General features: G+C 45.1%; 1 protein-coding gene across 1 annotated transcript in view; it reads left to right on the top strand.

The window, feature by feature from the left end:
* Window positions 1–15985, top strand: part of LOC138527535 (uncharacterized) — a 536309-nt gene extending 520324 nt beyond the window's left edge. The window contains exon 9 of the mRNA XM_069638782.1: window positions 6849–15985. Within this exon, the coding sequence (XP_069494883.1) occupies window positions 6849–8293 (1445 nt within the window). The 3' untranslated portion in view covers window positions 8294–15985. The remainder of the gene's footprint in view (window positions 1–6848) is intronic.
* Window positions 15986–19920: the final 3935 nt, after the last annotated feature.

Here is a 19920-nt window from a genome sequence, read left to right as displayed (position 1 = left end):
GCTCATCATTTAAAAACATAAGGTGAGGTTACTAAAAGGTGATATCGGAGGTGACAAGTGGGGAGAATGAGAACAGTGGGAGGGGCCATCCCTAAAATCCACGGGTGGCTAAATCTCTTTCTCCACTTGCAGAAGAATACTTCTACGGGTCAAGCAGACGAGATTAGGCGGGCCAGTCCAGACAGTCATCTCGGCACTACGCATCACGCCGGTGGAGACTGCACCTGTCCAGTTCCGATCGACGCCCCTGTGGGAACCAGGTGAGCGTAACATGGGGTTGATTCCTTTGTTCGCTGACCTTTGGTGGGCTTCTGCCCAGAAGCCCTCCTTAGGCGCCTGAATGTCTGAGGGGGACAGGATGTGAGGGAGGAGTTTGAGACTCCCTGCACAGGGTCTCCTTGGAGGCCCATGTCGCACTCTAGCATGATTGGCTGAGGTGACTGTCCCGGCGGGACAGCCACCCTCCTGTGTGACTGACAGCCAGGCTGTGTGAATGGGGGAAAACTGCATAAAAAGCAAGTCTCTTGGGCTTGGAAGTCAGAGTCGCCACTGAAATGAGAGAACCGAAGAGAAGCTGGAAGAAGAGGACCCTTACCACGACTGAACCACCCGGTGAAGCCCTGCTGCAGGTCCGAATCTCCAAACTTCGTCGACAGGGAAGATCTGCAAGGAATCTTCTCCCCTTGAGCAGGTGGGACCAACCAGTTTGCCAAACTGCAAGCCAGGTCTCCCTCCTCTGGTCGAATTTGCTGTACAGAGCTTCAGTGAACCGGATAGCCAGGAGGAACGGACCCTGCTTGGGTTTTAAGGAGTACACCTTTTATTCGTCATTTTGCTCCGCTGCTGGTTTCTTCCCTGAGCAGTGCAGGACTCTCCAGTCTTCATCCTTCGTGTCAGTCTGACAGTCGCTTCAGGAACAGTGAGCCTGCAGGATCTGCCAGGAGCGTCTGCCTCAGCTACGGCATTCTTCTGCTTTTAAGGTACTGTGCTAACCCAGTTGTTCGTTTCGTACAGCCGGGTGAAAGTGTGTGAAACCTTTTGCCAAACCGAGGGCTTGTCCTTATTCATTCTTTAAAGTAACTTCGTTCTGAACTCTTGGCAAAGATTTAACCGTGAACTACCCTGAACTGTGTGATCCTCTGCAAAGACTTTGTTCCATTGACTTTGGGCCAGGTCCCTTGAATTTGATTTCCTCACTGTAGTTCCTCTTTCTAGATTGCCCTGCTTAAATAACTTGTTGCTGCTGCTCAATTTCTGCCTAACCTTTGTCTTTCCCTTCCTTTTAAATTGCTGGAGTGCCATTTTGCTCACACTTCATTTTGAGCCTAACATGTCCAGGGTGCGGTCAACCTTGAGTCAGTGTTTGCTTGAACCATAGTAAATTGCTGTCCTTTGTGTAACTATTGATACTGCTCACTTGCTCTTGAGATAAGTCTGGCTGCTCAGCCATCGCTACCACTTTACTGTGTAGTACAGGCTTGTACCAAAGGTGAATTTGTACTGTCACTTGTAGTCTTAATTGTGTGTGGTGTTCCCAAAGGGTACCACATATAATTCTGCCTATCAGTGGTGAATCCCATGAAGGGGTTGGTGCTCCCGGGGTGCAGCAGTGAACTGTGCGCTGCCAGCCAGAGCGCATATTATGGTCTTCAGCTACTCGCTCGGGGTCACCGCATGGTGACGCTGAGCTTAAGATAAGTACAATCCCAGAGTGAATAATCTAGTGCTGTGAAGGAACAGGGTTAAACTATCTGAATATTCTTTGTTGAACGTTTCTTTCATGCTGAATTGGGCGTCAGGAAGAGCTGGCACAAGTTGTCGACCACAAGTCGGGCTGGGTTGGAAAGCCTAGGATAACTGGACAGTGCCTTGGGGAATTACCCAGCTGGGCGGCTCTCAGTGTGAACCCTTCATACCATGTAAGCCAGTTGAGGGAAGGATGTCAAGAATTCTGATGCTTTATTATTTAGGATCATTTGTCTCATGTGAACTATGTGTCATCATGCATGGCATATGGTAGGAGAGCAGCTCTCCATGTGTGTTATGTGGCTACATCATATCCATTGTATGTGCTTTCATGTTTAGGGAAGTTAGGAGGCAGACAGGGAGCAGGAAATGGGACAGGGTAGTAGGTGTCAAGCATCTGACTCAAACAAGAGAGGTTCTAGACGGTTTAGCATTTGCACGTATATTGTATGGTCTTTTCCCTATATTTCCTGTACCCATCCAGTCAAGCATTCCTAACTTTCTTTCCGGTGAGCCTAAACTCCCCCTACCCATCCACATCCTCTCCCTAACCCTCTTCCCCCAGTCGCTGTCTCGTGGTGACCTGTTCTATATGCACAACCAAGGTGTGAGGGTCCTACTCCCTTCGGCTTCCTTTCACAGTCATGAATTCAAAGCATTTGCGGAATACATGGGTTTCCATGACGGGAGAATTACCCCATTATGGCCCCAGGTGAATGGGACAGTTGAACGCTGTTAGGAATAATTCTCAATATGTGCTAATTTACCTTAACTTTTGAGACCCCCGGCAACTTTGCTGGATTTCTAGGATTTAATTTTTTACCTCGGAAGAGTGTGAGCCTTTTTTTCCCATTCTTCCATGTATTTTAATGTGTGTTTTACTTTTGTGTTCTTTGGTTATGGAGTTTTAACACCACTCCATAGGCATCATCTTTTCCTGTGTGTCACACAGCACCTTCAGTGCAGTGGCACAGGGATGTCTTTCAGACTCCCCAAGGTTTAAATACCTTCTCTGGGACTGACTACTGTCTCCCAGAGCATGTAAAGTTAAATTTACTTTACTAGTCTTTTTAAATGTACTGACCCAGCACACACTATCTTCCTATAGAGTGCTGGAGGGGTTGCCTAGCTTCCCCTGAGTCAAAACACTCATGTAACAGTAAAATGTTACGCTTTCCTACTTTAAATGGCTGGTGACAGTAGTTTAGATCAAACTACCATGATTTTTCATGACCACGAACAACGGTAGCTAAAAATCGGGTCAGCCATGTTTTTCAATATGGCGCCCAGGACCTATCTGTAAAAACAGACTCCGGTCAACTTTTTTTGTCATTTCTTTTAGGAAAGGTCCTTCTTGTGTTTGACTCTATGCGCCAAACCAGGTTTGGTCCCTTTGATCATTGGCCTTTGGCGGGCTTGAGTGCTGAAGCCCTCCTCTGGCGCCTGAGTGTCTGGGGTGGACAGGATGTGAGGGAGGTGCCCAAAACTCCCTGTGCTCAGTCTCCTAGGAGACCTGAATTCACTCAGGTGTGATTTGCCGGCTGGCTCTCCAGCAAGGACAGCCACCCTGCTGTGTGAGTGACAGCCAGGCTGGAATGAATGGGGGAAAACTGTTTAAAAGCAGGTCTCTGGGACTTAGAAAGCAGAGTCGACCACTGGAACAAAAGAACCGAAGACGAGGTGAAGGAAGAGGACTGCTGCAATCCTGGATGACTGGTAAAGCCCTGCTGCAGGTCCGAATTGCCTGAAACTCAATCGACAGAGAAGCACTTCAAGGTTAACTTCTTCCCTTGAGTTTGGTGGGAACAACCAACTCGCAAGCCACCTGGACACCATCCCCATCTGGTCTAATTTTCATCAGAGTGCTGTTGAAAACTGGATAGCCAGAGGGAAGGAAGCCAGCTTGTGGACTTTAAGGCACTCACAACTTAAACCAACGTCTTAATACAGCTTTTGGCCTCTTCCCTGGGCAGTGCAGGAACCTCCCAACATCCTCCTTCTTGTCCCCATGACTGAAGCTCAGGAACAGCGAGATCTGCTCGAACTGCCAGGAACAACTGCCTCAGCTACAGCTCTTCTTCACTAACAAGGTACTGTGCAAACGCGGTCCGGAAATCTTTTCGGCCATCGCGAAAGTTCATGGAAACGTTCTCAACTTCGAAGGCTTGTCCTTCCCTAAACATTCGTCAAATTTTTCGCATAGTCAAATTCTTCTAAACTCTGTGGCAAAGACTTAACCGTTATCTACCAGAACTGTGCTATCCTATACCAAGACTCTGGACCATTGACTTGGCCCAGGGATATTGAAAATAATTGCTGGTTGTAGTTAACTGAAACCCTTTGCCCTGCCTATGAATGTATTTGGGCTGCCTTTCTTATAACCTTGTCTTTTTATCTCCTTTATAAGTAACTGAAGTGCCATTTTGCTCCCACTTCAGGGGATCTGAACTTGTTCAGTAACATATTGGCGGTGTATTGTAGTCTGTTAGTGTGTGATATTGAGCTGCTCTTGCTAGTGGAATGTTCTCTAACTGACTGTTTAAATAAATGTATATTCTTTTACCAAGAAACCTTGAATCTGTGTATATTTGAATCACTGTATTTGTTGGTCCTTTGTGTAACTTGTTTATACTGCTCACTCACCTCTTGAGATAAGTCTGGCTGCTCAGCCAATGCTCCCACATAACTGTGTAGTACAGGCTTGTACCAAAGGTGAAATTGTACTGACACTTGTAGTCTTAATCGCATGTAGTGGTTCCAAAGGGTACTGCAGGTGATTCTGCCTAAACCACGCTTTATGCTGAACCTCAAGAGGGCCATCCGTATATCTAATATCATTAGGAAGCCATTGAAACAGACAAGCTACCAGTTATTGAGAGACTACAGTAATACAGCCCTCAGTACGAGATTGCCCGAAGAGGATTGCGAGAGACACGTGTGTCAGGGCAAAAGGCATCTACGAAGATTTGATGAGAAAGCAAAAGAAAAAAAGAAGGATTTTGCAGACAGGAGAAGAAAGGCGCGTACTATGACATTCAATTAGGTGACAAGGTGTTACTAAGACAATAAATGCAACCGAAAGGACCCCCACATTCGACCGAAGGCCTGTGCTGGTGACAGAAAGGAACGGGTCCATGATAACAGCTGGGAGATGTGACAAAATGGTCACACGCAATGCTTCGTTCTTCAAAAAAGCTACCACCACTCCCTCATCAGAGTGCAGAAGGAGAGACACAACACAAGGCTACACCTGAGGAATTGTGGTAAACCGGTGATGAAGAATGGTCCACTCATGAGGAATCAGCTGTGAGTGAAAGTGAAGGTCATGGGTGAAGCGCCTAGAAGATGGATCCAAGAGATGGGATAGCTATGCTGGTTGATTGTTAAATAAGGGGAGAGTGAAATGTCCACCCATTAGTTGGTATGTAAAGTTAGGGTCACATCCCAAACGGAAGTAGAAAGGATTATGGGGGTGGGGGGGCCTAAGAGGAGTAAAGCAGTCGTCATAAATCACTACGGGTCTGCGCATGTTTTATTGAGCACTCCGTGAAACATTTCACCAGAACAGAACATGACAAATGTTACAAATAGTTTTCACTTTTTTTATTTTGAATTCATAAACTGTAAACCGAATGCAACTCTTCCTACAATGATGCACTTTATGTTGCTATTTAGGTTTTCATATTATCATATTAAATATAACTATACTGAAACTTGTGTGCCCTAAAACTCATAGTCGATAAGGTGCTAATACTGTTTCCAAATTGTGTTATTTAAAATGAATTGCATGTGAATATGGCTTAGTTTTATATTGCTAGAAAATATCTTAAAAATGGTTTCATGCCCAATGTTCGATTCCAATCAAGGCCCCGTGTTTCTAAATGAAGACCTGATGTATTACCAAGCCTCGTTATTAATGCAGGTGCTCTTGCAATGGCGTGTGTGTCATTATTCACTGAACGTATAAGGTTCAATCAGGATCCTGGCCGCAGCGCCTAGACCAGGTTCCCGGCAGCAGCACCCAGATCAGGATCCTGGCAGCAGCACCTAGATCAGGATCCTGGCAGCACCACCTAGATCAGGATCCTGGCCGCAGCGCCTAGACCAGGTTCCCGGCAGCAGCACCCAGATCAGGATCCTGGCAGCACCACCTAGATCAGGATCCTGGCCGCAGCGCCTAGACCAGGTTCCCGGCAGCAGCACCCAGTTCAGGATCCTGGCAGCAGCGCCTAGATCAGGATCCTGGCAACACCACCTAGATCAGGATCCTGGAAGCAGCACCTAGATCAGGATCCTGGCAACAGCGCCTAGATCAGGTTCCTGGCAGCAGCGCCCAGATCAGGATCTGGGCAGCAGCGTCTAGATCAGGATCCACCAGCAGCGCCTAGATCAAGATCCTGGCAGCAGCGCCTAGACCAGGTTCCCGGCAGCAGCACCTAGATCGGGATCCGGGCAGCAGAGCCTAGATCAGGATCCTGGTAGCAGTGCCTAGATCAGGTTCCTGGCAGCAGCACCTAGATCAGGATCCTGGCAGCAGCAACTAGTTCAGGATCCTGGCAGCAGAGCCTAGATCAGGATCCTGGTAGCAGCGCCTAGATCAGGTTCCTGGCAGCAGTGCCTAGATCAGGTTCCTGGCAGCAGCGCCTAGATCAGGTTCCTGGCAGCAGCACCTAGATCAGGATCCTGGCAGCAGCAACTAGTTCAGGATCCTGGCAGCAGTGCCTAGATCAGGTTCCTGGCAGCAGTGCCTAGATCAGGTTCCTGGCAGCAGTGCCTAGATCAGGTTCCTGGCAGCAGCACCTAGATCAGGATCCTGGCAGCAGCGCCTAGATCAGGTTCCTGGCAGCAGCGCCTAGATCAGGTTCTGGCAACAGTGCCTAGATCAGGATCCTTGCAAATGTCCAAATGAAGGTTCAGTGAAGCAAGACATGCGTGATCTGTGTGAATGCATTCACGGTGCATGTTTTGGTATTTGTAGAATATCGTACCAAACACTCCCAAGGGTTTCTTCTTGCATCATATCTGCTTATATTTAACAGCTTGTTTCATATCTATAGGAGCAAGTATAGAACTAATCACATGATTCTAATTTAATCCAACAGGCCGTCAATCAGAGCAGAGAGAAAGAAAATGTGGAAATTCTGCAAGATGTACTGAAATAGTGGCCCAGAGCGGCAATTCATCATCAAACGCAAAACTGAAGGAATTCCAATGTTCTGAGAAGGGAGTACATTCGAGCATTCAGAATCAGCAAAAGGACCCAGAGACGACAACAAACAGCGATCATGACCTCAAGGATTCAGTGCTTAATAATGTGCGTCACAGAACATCAGGTGACCAGGGAACCCAGAAAGGAGTAAAGCCATATCAGTGCACTGAATGTGAAAAATGCTACACTAAAAAACACTTTCTTATTAGGCACCAGAGAAGCCACGCAGGAGGAGTAAAGCCGTACCAGTGTTCTGAATGTGAGAAAAGCTTTCACGATAGTAATGATCTTATTAGGCACGAGAGAATTCACACAGGAGGAGTAAGACCATATCAGTGCACAGAATGTGAAAAATGCTTTACTCAAAGTCACCATCTTATTAGGCACCAGGGAAGCCACACAGGAGTAAAGCCGTACCAGTGTTCTGAATGTGAGAAAAGCTTTCACGATAGTAATGATCTTATTAGGCACGAGAGAATTCACACAGGAGGAGTAAGACCATATCAGTGCACAGAATGTGAAAAATGCTTTACTCAAAGTCACCATCTTATTAGGCACCAGGGAAGCCACACAGGAGTAAAGCCGTATCCGTGCACTGAATGTGACAAAAGCTTTCGCGATGGTCATGCTCTTATTTGTCATCAGAGAACTCACACAGGGGAAAAGCCATATAGATGTACCAAATGTGTGAAACGCTTCAACCGTAAGGCACGTTTACTTGAGCACCAGCAAACACATACAGGAGAAAGACTTTTTCCATGTATCAAGTGTGAGAAAAACTTTAGTACAAGAAGAGATCTCCGTGTACATCGTAGAATACATACCGGGGAGAGACCACATAAATGCACTGAATGTGGGAAGAGTTTCATTCGCAAGGACGTCCTTATCAAACATGAGAGAACACATACAAAAGAGAGGCCTTACCAATGTACTTGTTGTAAGCAGAGCTTCGAGCGGATGGAGTTTTTAAAAAAGCACCAGAAAACGCATGTGGAATTGGAAAAGAACGTTAGTCTTAGTAGAGCTATTCTGACACATCCAGTGGTGACGAAGAAGCCCACACCTTATCAGTGCACTGAATGTAAGAAATACTTAAGTAAAGCGGAAACCCTTGCGAGTCACCAAAAAATTCATTCGGGGGAGAAACCGTATCAATGCTCTGAATGTGCAAAAACCTTCACCTATAAGTCATATCTTTCCATCCACTACCGAATACATACAGGAGAAAAACCTTATAGCTGTTCTGAATGTGAGCAATGCTTTCGTTATTGGGGTGATCACAAGAAGCACATGCTAACACATGCAAAACATGATGGCCCATCAGGCAAGAACCCATAATGATCTAAGTGGAGAACAGCAACAAAAATACATTTTGCTATGGGGCCAAATGACCCCCGATCCACAGCAATTCTGTTTTCGCTCTCTCTGGGATTTCTCGTGTCATCGTGCAAGGATTCCTGCTATATATTTCCTTCTCTTCTGTACGTTTTGTTTATTCTATGTCTGTTTCTAGGATTATTCCCTCCGGCTGCTATCCATGCTTGCAATGGTGTGAGATTTAGGAGGCTATTTGATATCGCATACGCTGCTTCCCCTGGGCCCACCATGGCCTATGGCAGGTTCTAGAGTCGTTTAGAAATCCTAAGCATGGAGCTTATTCCCACAGCTCCTTTACTGGGCACATGCAACAGGAGCCTGGTGAATTGCCTTTTCCAGTAGTGACAACACAGGACAGGAGACCCAGTATGTGTACTTTGCTTTTGCTTTAGAGGCACGAAATGGCGGTCTGTGTAGTGTTAGCGGCAGCATGTCTACTGAAATACCACCAGAGGTAATTCATTGCATCAGGGTTTCTTTTCCATGTCTCTCTATTTCAAGAGCTTGGAAATGCAACATGAACTGCTGTGGATCCTGCGGCCGCGGTTCAGGTTTTATCCAATGCACTGGAGCCGAGCCCTTTGTGCATTGAATAGTGCAGGTGGTGAGAAGGTGCGCATCAGAGGTGCTCAGTTTTCACTCCCTCCCAAAGTACCCAAAGAACATCTTTCTTCTCTGTATCGACAGGAAGTGCTTGCTCATCCCTTTTGTAAAGATTAAAAAAATGACAAATGTTTCGGGTTCTTATTACAATTTCCGTTTACCCAATACAAAAGCTGCCTGATTGTGAAAGTGGTTTTTAGCTTTATAATCTTTCAGTATTGTGGTAGGTCAGAAAGAGGAGTCAAAACAAAGGACATATTTGTAAACAAACTTTTATTAAACTAAAAGAAAATACCTGAATTAGCCCTCCCGCGGTGGTAAACACAAAACTAAGGAGCTCATCAGAATGTCGAGTTAACATAAAATTCAATCCTCCGTCCTAAATCCATCTCAAGTAACTGGCCCAACCACTAGAGCACAATGAAACATAAAGGCAGTGCTTTATGTACTAGAGGTTGCCAATGCCGTCTAGCTGAACCCCTTCTTGGGTAAGGGATTCTCAAAAGAAAAACTAAACTAAACAAATTCTCTTCACAGAAAGAAGGGTTTGATCAATGTATATAGTTCTTTTGCCCCCAGAGTTCATCACAAGCCTTTGAACTGGGTCTCCACCAACAATTCCTGGTCTAAAAGCAAATCCCAAAGTCCAAACTCATCACATTACTTGGCCCTTACCAACAGCTCCAAATAAAAATCCACAAATCAAAGTTCTTCACAGTATTTGACACGTGGCTTTTGTCAACAGTTCCTTATATCAAACCAACCACTCAGGTTCCATGAAAACATTATCCGTTTCTCTGCTGTTCTTAACACAGCTCCACTTTCAATCCTTTGTGAATAAAGCTTATCACTTCTTTGGTCAGAGCAATCACACCCCTTCCAAGTGTTGTAAGGATTGTTAACTTTGTTGCAGGGATCTCCTAGCCATCTGGGTTGCTTTCTGACCTTTTGTTAGTCCCCAGACTGGTACCGGGCCTTCTAGCCCTTTTGTTTACACGCTGTATGGGGATACTCTTCTTCTGAATATTACTGGTTTCTTCACCCTCTTGGATGGATGAGCCTTTGTTTCAGGGATCTCCTGGCCATCTGGGTTGCTTTCAAGCCTTTTGTTAGTCCCCAGACTGGTCCCCAGCCTTCTAGCCCCTTTGGTTACACTCTATATGGGGATACCCTTCTTCTGAATATAACTGGGTTCTTCACCCTCTTGGATGGATGAACCTTTGTTTTCAGGTATCTCCTGGCCATCTGGGTTGCTTTCGAGACTTTTGTCGGTCCCCAGACTGGTACCATGCCTTCTAGCCCTTTTGGTTACACTCGGTATGGGGATACCCTTCTTCTGAATATTACTGGTTTCTTAACCCTCTTGGATGGATGAGCCTTTGTTGCAGGGATCTCCTGGCCGTCCGGGTTGCTTTCTGGCCTTTTGTTGGTCCCAGACTGGTACCGGGCCATCTAGCCCTTTTGGTTACACTCAGTATGGGGATACCCTTCTTCTGAATATTACTGGTTTCTTCTTGGATGTATGACCTATAGTAGGCTAGGTTAAAGTCTCAGTCTTTGTTTCTTGTTGGGTCGGTGACTATCTTGCTCCTGGGGCACGCCTGGTGGTGGTGTATGTGGGGTTTGGACTTCCCCAACTTCGTTGCAGAATGTAACTGCCCGGCTCTTTTGCTTGTGCTCACTCCGCGTACCTGATGCTCCACTGTTCTCTCTCCAGGGAGGGTCAGTCGCTCTGATAATGCATCGCTTTCTTCCGGCCTGCCACTTCCAGGTTTCCTTCAGTGGTGACATTCTCAGAGGCTCACTGCTTTTTCTTTTCCTCTCTCTTGTCGTGGCTCTCGGGCTCAGAGCAGCAGTCTTTCTCCAGTCAGCATTGCTGGGTTTGGTGAACTTCTGCAGGCTGCTCGCCCACCATTTACACTCTGTGACCCGCCTCCAGATTGTGCTAGTTCGCCATGATAGTGGCGGCATCCCCTCAGTGTGTCTCCTGCCCTACCGATCAACCCTACATAAGGTTTCTCTTCCTCAAGGTGATATTTGGTGATCCTTTATATTTATCTCGGAAATGAGAGGCAACATTTCATTGGTTATTGAATTTAAAAGTCCAGGAGGGGCCAGCAGTAATGTTAGACAGAGAGCAAGGTTTCAGCATTTCGATTATCTCTTCAGCCTCTATGTAGGCAGAGAACACAGGATGAAAGGGAGATCATAATGAAGATTGGGAGTCCTCGTCTCCAGAAGGGAGACACTACCAATGAGATCCCGCTTTCCCAAAGCCCTAGGGAAGGGCTTGAGTAGCAGGCTCACCCCCCACTCTCAATAGGGATGGCTCCCCCTTTGGTAGAAGGGATGAATTTTCTGGATTCATCACAGTATGTAAAGCCGGCGGTATGCCCTTGGAATACCATCCGGGGTATGTACTCAGTGATACGCAGCTGAGTAAGAACAATATCAATGCACATTAGACAGATGAAGGTACAGCTTAAGAACACTTTATTTGGGATCATTATAAGGCGGGCCACCTAAAGAAAAAGGTAAACAAAAAGTGACTTTCTTCATCTTAGGCTCACCAGTAAGCAAATCGAGGGTGGATAATGAGGGCTCTGGACCGTTATCCCGTGTTCCAACCCCTGCAATGGGGGATGAAGGCCATTAGCACCCCGGGTTCCCAAGGCGGGAACCCAGGGTACTGAAAAAAAAGGATTTTTCTTCCTACACCGGGACGCCTGCACATTTATTTTCCCTTTCAAACCTATCCCACTTTCAAATAACATTACCACATAGCCGGTCCCAGGTGGATATGGCCACTTTAACCCCATTTGTCGTCCCTCATGATCATGGCCAGTAGCCATGGCCCGGGCCATGACCTTATGCCATGACCCGGACAATCTAGCCACTGTCCATGGCCACAGGCTATACCTAAGTCACCAAAGGTATATCACTATTTTTTGTACCTACATTATGACACTTGTCCAAAAATAAATCACAGGCACATTTGCAAAACCATGCGTTCAGGTCCTTTCCAATGCTCCTTACAGGAGTTAGCTGGAAATCCGCCCATGTTTTATTTTTTCAGAAGTTTTCAAAATATACCTACATAAAATAGTCATATAACTTAGCCCCACCTGACAGAATCCATTTAGACTTTACACAAACATTCAAGTTTGGGTCTATAATCTTTCTGAAAACCTTTGTCCACATTTGTCAAACAGCAACAAAGTAATGAGCTGTCTATAAATGTTGAGACCCCCATCTAATTTAGCCCCCTCATGACAAAATCCCACCAAACTTTACATAATCATTTATATCTAGATTTAAAATTGTTTGCCAAACTTTTGTGATTCGTTAAATGGCACCACATTTAAAAGACTTTACAATATTTTGGGACCCCTCTAATTTTGTTCCCTCTTGACAAAACAGCTCCACACTTTCCATAACCATTCAGTCGGGTCTAGAATAAGATTCCAAAATATCATGCAGTTTCATTGAGTGGTGCCAAAGTTATAAGCCATACAAAAACTTTCCCCCCCCCACCCTGTAACTCAAAAATAGGCAAAAATGTCCCCCAACATATGAAGTGTTTGTGTACATCACAGGACTGTACCCGAACATACAGACTGTTTGCGGACTTCGGGGTGAAAAACACCAATTTTTGTGTTCCATACGGCCATATCCCATCCCATCCTCCTCACCCCCACCTCCGAAGAGATTGTTTCATGAGTTTGACTAGTGCAATGTTGTGTTTTTTTAATATGTTTTTAACGCGATGTTCGCGGACAACGGCGGCTGTCCGTGAATCCAACATGGCATGCGTTTCCAAAAATCTGATGCACTTCACGCTTTTCACCATCCAATCAGCAGGCGCGTCCGATGCCTGCAGACATCACCTCGCCCTCTAGGCCAATCGGATGTCTGTCCGCGGACAGAACAGGGAAGTGAGTCTGCGGACCGAACCCAGATATGACACATTTATTGGGAACTACTTTTGGCCACTTTTAAAAAAAAACTACTGGATGGATTTACACCAAATTTACAAAAGCACGCTTTCAGGACCAAACCGCTGCTCCTGCCAAACATTTGGTGAAAATCCGTCCAGCGGTTTGGGATGTAGACGTGAGCAATTTTTTTTCCATTGCTGCTATGGAAACAATACTTTCTTGGACCCCTGGCATAACTTTGCCCCCCCCTTGACGAAACTTCACTAAACTTCTCAGAATCCATCTGACAGGGTCATATATGTTTTTTGCAAAGTTTGGTAAGGATTCGTACAGGGGGGGCAAGTTATAAGCTGCCCAAAATGTGCTCTTCCTATGGGTTGAGCAACTTAACCATAACGACAGGGCAGCTACCGCAGACCCTGTAATGTAGGGAAACTCAAATTGTAGATCAATTAAACATGATTTTATTGGACTATTTCGTGTGGACCCTTATCTGGATTAAGTATGCTCAGTTGTGCAACATTATTCCTGGCGGTGGTATTTAAACATTAAAATAAAAATAATAATAATAATAGTAAATAGTTAATGTGCTGATCTGTATTTGTTCAGGTCTGTATAAAGGACTAGATCACAAAGTTTCAGCAGAGGTGCTTACACTATCTAGTACTTCCAGTTAACGTTCAGAGGAGCTCTCCCACTTCACTGAGCGTAGCATCCTCGTGGTGGCTTCTCCCGCTTCACTGAGCGTAGCGTCCTCGTGGTGGCTTTTCCGGCTTCACTTAGTGTAGCGTCCTCGTGGCGCCTTCTCCCGCTTCACTGAGCGTAGCATCCTCGTGGCGGCTGTCATTATCTCACAGAGGACTTTTGTGAGGATCAGGTTTGAAAGACACTGCGGGCAAAGAACTGTCTTTGAATTCTGGCACCATGTGGAAGTAGAATGGTCATTATAGAATTATTACCCTGCATCTGAAAGGTTGTGAGACGAACGTAGGTGCCATGTTGGAATAAGGCTCAATCCATTCTTTCAAATGTTACACCCATATTTCAGATAGTTTAGGGGGGATGACATGAATGTATTTGGCATAGTGCTTAATACATTTTTTTATTATTATTATTCTGGTGTTTATTGAGCGCAGCCATAGCTTCGAGAAGCAACGCAGCACTTTACAGAGGTATACAACAGTACAGATGCATAACGGAGTGCTTTTCAGTGGTAACAACAGAACAGATATTCAGCGGGGGTAGGATACAGAGGAGCACAGAGGAGGGGTACAACTGTGCCTGGTGGCGGGGAGGAAAGTGCCGGATGGTATCTAGTGATTCAGGTGGCGCAGGGGGCGACGTGATGGCCTAGGTGTTGAGGAGGAGAGACTCATTGAAGAAGTGGGTCTTGAGTTACTTTATGAATTGCAGTAGGGTAGGACGAGTCTGATGCTGATAGGGAGGAGGTTCCATAGTGTTGGGGTGTAGGCAGAGAATGCTTGTTTTTGAATATTAAAATCCACATATGCAAGCATTTTATGGGGGACAATATAAACGCCTTTTCCTTAATGTAGACAAGTTGGTTTGTGTGGAACAATAAACCATATTCAAGGTTGTTTCCCATAATATGTATGCAAAAACAAGGACAATTGGTGGATCTCTTTGTTCCTTGGTCTTACTGCAAGAAGTGATAGAACTTTTACATTTATGCTGTAAATAGACAACTTTCTCCTTCATGCCTTTTGTTCTGTTTTAGTTATTTCTGGTACTTTTATTACTTTTATTACTTTAGACAAGGGAAAGAAATGTTTTTCACAAATGATGTGTACTGCTAATGACCAACATTATTTAAGTAGTGTAGGCCATTCCAAACATTCATTCAACCCTGTGAGATCGCTCGTGAGTGCCAAGGTCCACATTCATTATTTCTTTGCTAGGATTTGCTCCAGATGTTGGCCCATCCCCTGGTCCCTTATGACTTCTAGAGTGACACACTCTGTGTCCTTTTCAGTGTGATTCTCTTATAGTGTGTAACTAGAGTGACCCACTCTGTGTCATTTTCAGTGTGATTGTCTGATAGTGTGTCACTAAAGCTTGAGCATTTTCTGAGCATATCCTTGATCTATGCCCAGAAAACCCTTTTGTTCATGGAATGACTTGTTAATCCAATGTACAGTGCTTAACTTCACCCCTCAGCAGATGGCTCAACAAGTCTTTAAGGAACAAGACGTATTGGAAAAAGAGTACCAGTTACTCCTGAGACACTGCTCTGCCAGGATGGAGGTGGGGTCTGAGGGAGGACTAAGGGACCATGGAGTGCGTGGTGGAGATTCGAGTTTGCTGCTGTGCCCTGAATCAAGCGCAGTGGATTCAAGCTGATACCTTCATCAGGAGTGGAGAAATCGCCACTGTCCCGCAATGGAATCATCCCTGGAACGCAGTCACTGAGAGCCACAGAACAGCATATTTGCTGCATTTGAAACTGCAACCGAAGTGGACTCGACTGCCGAAGTTTGGTCCAGAGTGCGCCTTGAGTCGGTGAGTACTTGCAACCCTTACCAGTGGCCCCTGGCGCATCCATCAATTTTTACGCTTGAGTGTCCCCTGATGGGCTCTCTTATTTATAGAGGCAGCCTGTGCTACCGAGGTATTGGTGTAAAGCGCTCTATAAATAAACAAATCAATCAATCAAACAATCAATTCCCAACTCCAGGAACCTGTTTTGCCCTCTTGGGGAGACCCTCCTCGAATAGTGGGAACTTATTCTTCACTGCCTCACCCAACTTGCTGAGCTGCTACAGCCCCTGCAAGAGACCCTGTTTTCGCTCTACCCCACGATTGTGTGCACCCGCATTTGAAAGTACTTTTGAGCGCCAGGCTCCACTCTTCTTAGGGACTGGACTGCCTCTCAGATACGGTTTAAGTGAAGAACTGCCTAAAAAATATTTCCACTGTTTGCTCCCTTTCTTCACAGGTTGTGGGCCCTTACTGTGTGCTACCCCTTTAGGCCATTGGTAACTGTATACATGTTTGATAGTAGTGTTATGTTGGTTTACTTATTACTGCTAATATTTGCTTTGTGTTTGATTTAAAAAGCCTTTAATAAATGTATATGTATTTTTGATATGCACCTGACAGAGTAATTTATAGTGTTGTTTATTGTGTGTGCTCATTGTAGGCTTTCGATCACCCTCACCCCTCCTGGGACCTAGTCTTGACTGCCGCCAATGCTACCTCGATTGATCTGGCTTGTCCAGAAGGTTGGCCTGTTCCAAGAAACTAGGCTGGCCCACCAGGTCAGAGTTCAGAAATCCATCTTAACACACCTATAACAACTTCCACTGCAATCCATGGGTAATCTGGAGTGAGCATTGACCTCACAGAGGAAGTAAGCTCTGCGAAAGGTAACCCACCCAGAGACGACAAATGTGAAACCTGCATCAAAGGACAAAGTAACAATGTTGAGAACCAGACTTGTACTGGTAGACGGGTAACATCTGGATCGACTAGTACACATGAACATCCCACACTTAACAGTGTAGCAGAGACATCCTGTAGCAGGAGAGCAGGGGGGCACTGAAGCAGGTGTCTTTGCAGGGTAGCAGAAAAGTCCTGCAGCTGGGGGGCACTGAAGCAGGTGTCTTTGGAAGCTGGTGTGCAGAAGGATCATTTGGGGGACCTGAATATCCCATCTGTGAATAATGCCCAAAGCATGGCTCAGGACACTTCGTCCCGTAGACCAATCCAAGGTCACTACATATATCTCCCCAATTAAAAGGGACAGGAGCTACAGGAAACCCTGAAGCCAGATCATGTGGCAGGTGAGTGCAGACGTAGCAATCTGAAACTTTCTGAATGCATGGGTACTTCCACATTGCAAGCCCAACCATGTTTTGACTTTTGGCCCCTGGATGAGCATTGGGACCATTCAATGTATGGCAGGATGTGTCCTTAGTGGCAACAGTTAATGTAAAATGCAGGATCAAAAAGTGTAAAAACATCATCACTGTTCTTTGCTTTGTTGCTTGGTTTAGTTATTGTTTCCGCTAATAGTCTTCAGACTATTTTAAGGCAAAGTTCAGGATACAAAATGTCCAGAGTTCTTGGAGAGTTGATACACAGAACATGAAGCTAGAAGCAGGAGAGCAAAACGGGCCCAATAAACGGCGAGAGTTGTCAGTCAGAAAAGATCAGTTCAGCCGGGAACAGTCACTAGTGGCCACACACTGCGATTAAGACGAGCAGTCTTCTCGATGATAGAAGAAGTCCAGCAGCTCAACTGTAAATGGGAAGCCAGAAAGAGTTGGAACAAGCAATGTCCTTTCAGGCCCTTTTAGCACCTCTACAAATTGCGTCATGTTGTTGAGGTGTCTGTTGTGTGGGCAGGGCTTCATGCTGGTGAGGCCTTCCTGTGTTGAATGAGGGACAGCTGGACAGTATTGGTCACTCAGAGCCCCCATGCGCACTGACTTGTGATGTGGGTGGTCTCACTTTTATTCAACAGGTTCCGTGACACAGCGCATCACAGTATGCTTAAAGATACACACCACACTACTACTTTTTCATAATTATAACAAACATACAATACCACAACAGGTGGAAATGTCAATGTTCAGCACAATCTTCAACAAATCCTTGATGGGAATGTAAGGCAGATGGATGCGTGGTTCAAGGAGGCCCAACCTCAAAGTCTTGCAGGTATGTTGGTTCTCTGCGTCCTTCCTGCACAGGATACCGCCTACTTTCGAGGGGATCCTCCTCCACCCCACTTGCCGGTCCTCCTCTTTCAACCATTAGGCAACCTTCATCCCCACTGGACTAAGGTTTGTCGGGATCACACTCTTCGCCACACAGTCCTGGCCATAGTGGGGGTGTCCCCCCATCCTGTCGCTCTCTCCTATAAGGTTCCCAATGCTGTCTTCCTGCAGGAGCAGATGCTAGGTCCTCCAGACCCCCTATTCTGGTTTCCTCAGCAGTTTGTCTTATACTACAACTACTGAACTGACCAGACCAGGGGGAAAGGGGAAGTGGATAAAACAACAAACGGTCAGGCCTCCTTCAACAATCTTCGACACCTGGATCTCTCAGTTCCTCTGTTGAATAACCTGCAAATTAAACAGCCAGATTAAACATCTAGATACTTCTAAAACTCTTTCCTAAACATTAAACTCAAAGTTTCCTACCTTACCTGACTACCTCCGCCCCAAGCTTGGAGGCTTTCATAAGTTAAGAATTGACTGTACTTCTGGTCGCTCTCTGCTGGTGAATTAAATTCTAAAGTTATCTTTACTCTGTCTCCCTTCACACTGTAAACTAGCAGTTGGATTCGTAAGTGTTAATTGCTTACTGGATATTCAATATCAGATCAAGAGTCTTGCAATTGCTCTGCTGCTTAAAAGCTTATTTATCTTTCTTTTCCTGTTTTCTTTCTTAATATCACTAAAGTCTTTTATTTATTTATTTATTTGTATAGTGCTGCAGCCTGCAGGCATCAGAGCGCATTCCATATAAACATAGACAGTGGCGACTGTACAACATATGTTTATACCTGTCTAGTATTTGCATGATGGGTTTATTTGAAGAGCAAAGTCTTCAATTTCTTTTTGAAGGAGTTGATGTTTGGTTCGGTTCTGAGAGTCTCAGGCAGTGTATTCCATTTAGTTATTGCTTTAGCCGTGAAGGCTTGGCCTAGGCCATTTGCTTTTTTGGTTTGTATGGCTTGAAGTGTGCCTTTGTTTGCTGATCTTAGATTACAATTAGGTTCATACCACTTGAAGTATTTGTTTAGGTATGTTGGAGCCAGTCCGTAAAGACAGTGACAAACCATTGTTACGGACTTGTATTTGGGGCGTTCATTTATGGCTAGCCAGTGTAGATCTCTTTGTTCGTCTTTTAAACTAGAACACTCTCAAACGTGAGAGAACTGCAAATGTTGTTTTCTACTTTATTTCCTAAGAACTCTGATCCATGGCGTACTGAAACTGACATGATTTCCCTCCTGTCAATGGCTTCTCTGGGCAATGAGCTTTCCATTCACAAGGAGACGCGGCACACCGTGAAGTTGACAGAATGTAATTCTGTGAACATTCCTCTAGAGAAAACACCATGCTTTCACTGAAGCGTGTTACTGAAGAAACCAGAGCTTTCACGCGATTCAAAGCTGCCTCTATGGACACACTGCACAGCGTTAGGTTCTTTTCTCCAATGCTACTGGAGCTTAACAAGCGCATGCAAGAAAGAAAGACCTTTTAGCTTAACAGTCTTTCCCAATAAACAAAAGAAACTATATGCACTCTGAGGCTCGCGCGCAAGGCCTCACTCAGCTGTTGCAGAATGCGCACTAAGCGGCTTCCCTGCAAGTTTTGCTTAACTCAGATTCAGTTACTGTACAGACTCCACGTTCCGTAAAACATTGGTCAATTAAACTCAGATCCACATAAATGATTATGATTTCTTGCACAGAACCTTTCCTTTTCAGAAAACATCACAATTGTTTTACTGTTGAGGATATATATATATATATATATATATATATATATATATATATATATATATATATATATATATATATATACACACTAACAAAAAACCTTATTAAAGGGACGTTATGGTTAAGTTGCACCGCTAGAAAACCTATGAAATTTAATGGAAAAACGTTGCTACAGGAACGTTATGGTTACAGATAAAACCTAAAAACCACAGATATTCACAGGTTATGGTACGCTACGAAACTATAACTCGCGCTATCACTGTGCACTGCAAGGACTAACACCCGTGACATCAAAGATGACATCGCAAATGTCATTGATGACATCACAAGTCTGTCACCCTATTTTGTAGTTTAGTCAGATATGTCCACTAGTTGATTTTCTTGACAAGCAGTGAGGAACTGCAAAGTGAGAAGGTGCTATGTTTGTACACCTTACCGTTCTCATATGTTCTTATGTAGCCTTCACATGGTTGGCGTATGTGCAATTACACGGCAAGTATCCGTATGACTGCATTAGTGACCGCATGTCTGCATGTTCAAAAGCACTTTTAAGTAGTTGTGGAAGCACATGTGTT

This window comes from Ambystoma mexicanum, chromosome 14, assembly GCF_040938575.1.
Source record: "Ambystoma mexicanum isolate Mex_15411 chromosome 14, UKY_AmexF1_1, whole genome shotgun sequence".
In the NCBI taxonomy this organism is placed as follows: domain Eukaryota; kingdom Metazoa; phylum Chordata; class Amphibia; order Caudata; family Ambystomatidae; genus Ambystoma; species Ambystoma mexicanum.
The sequence above is the reverse complement of the archived record's forward strand: the minus strand, read 5'-3'. Positions and strand labels throughout refer to the sequence as shown.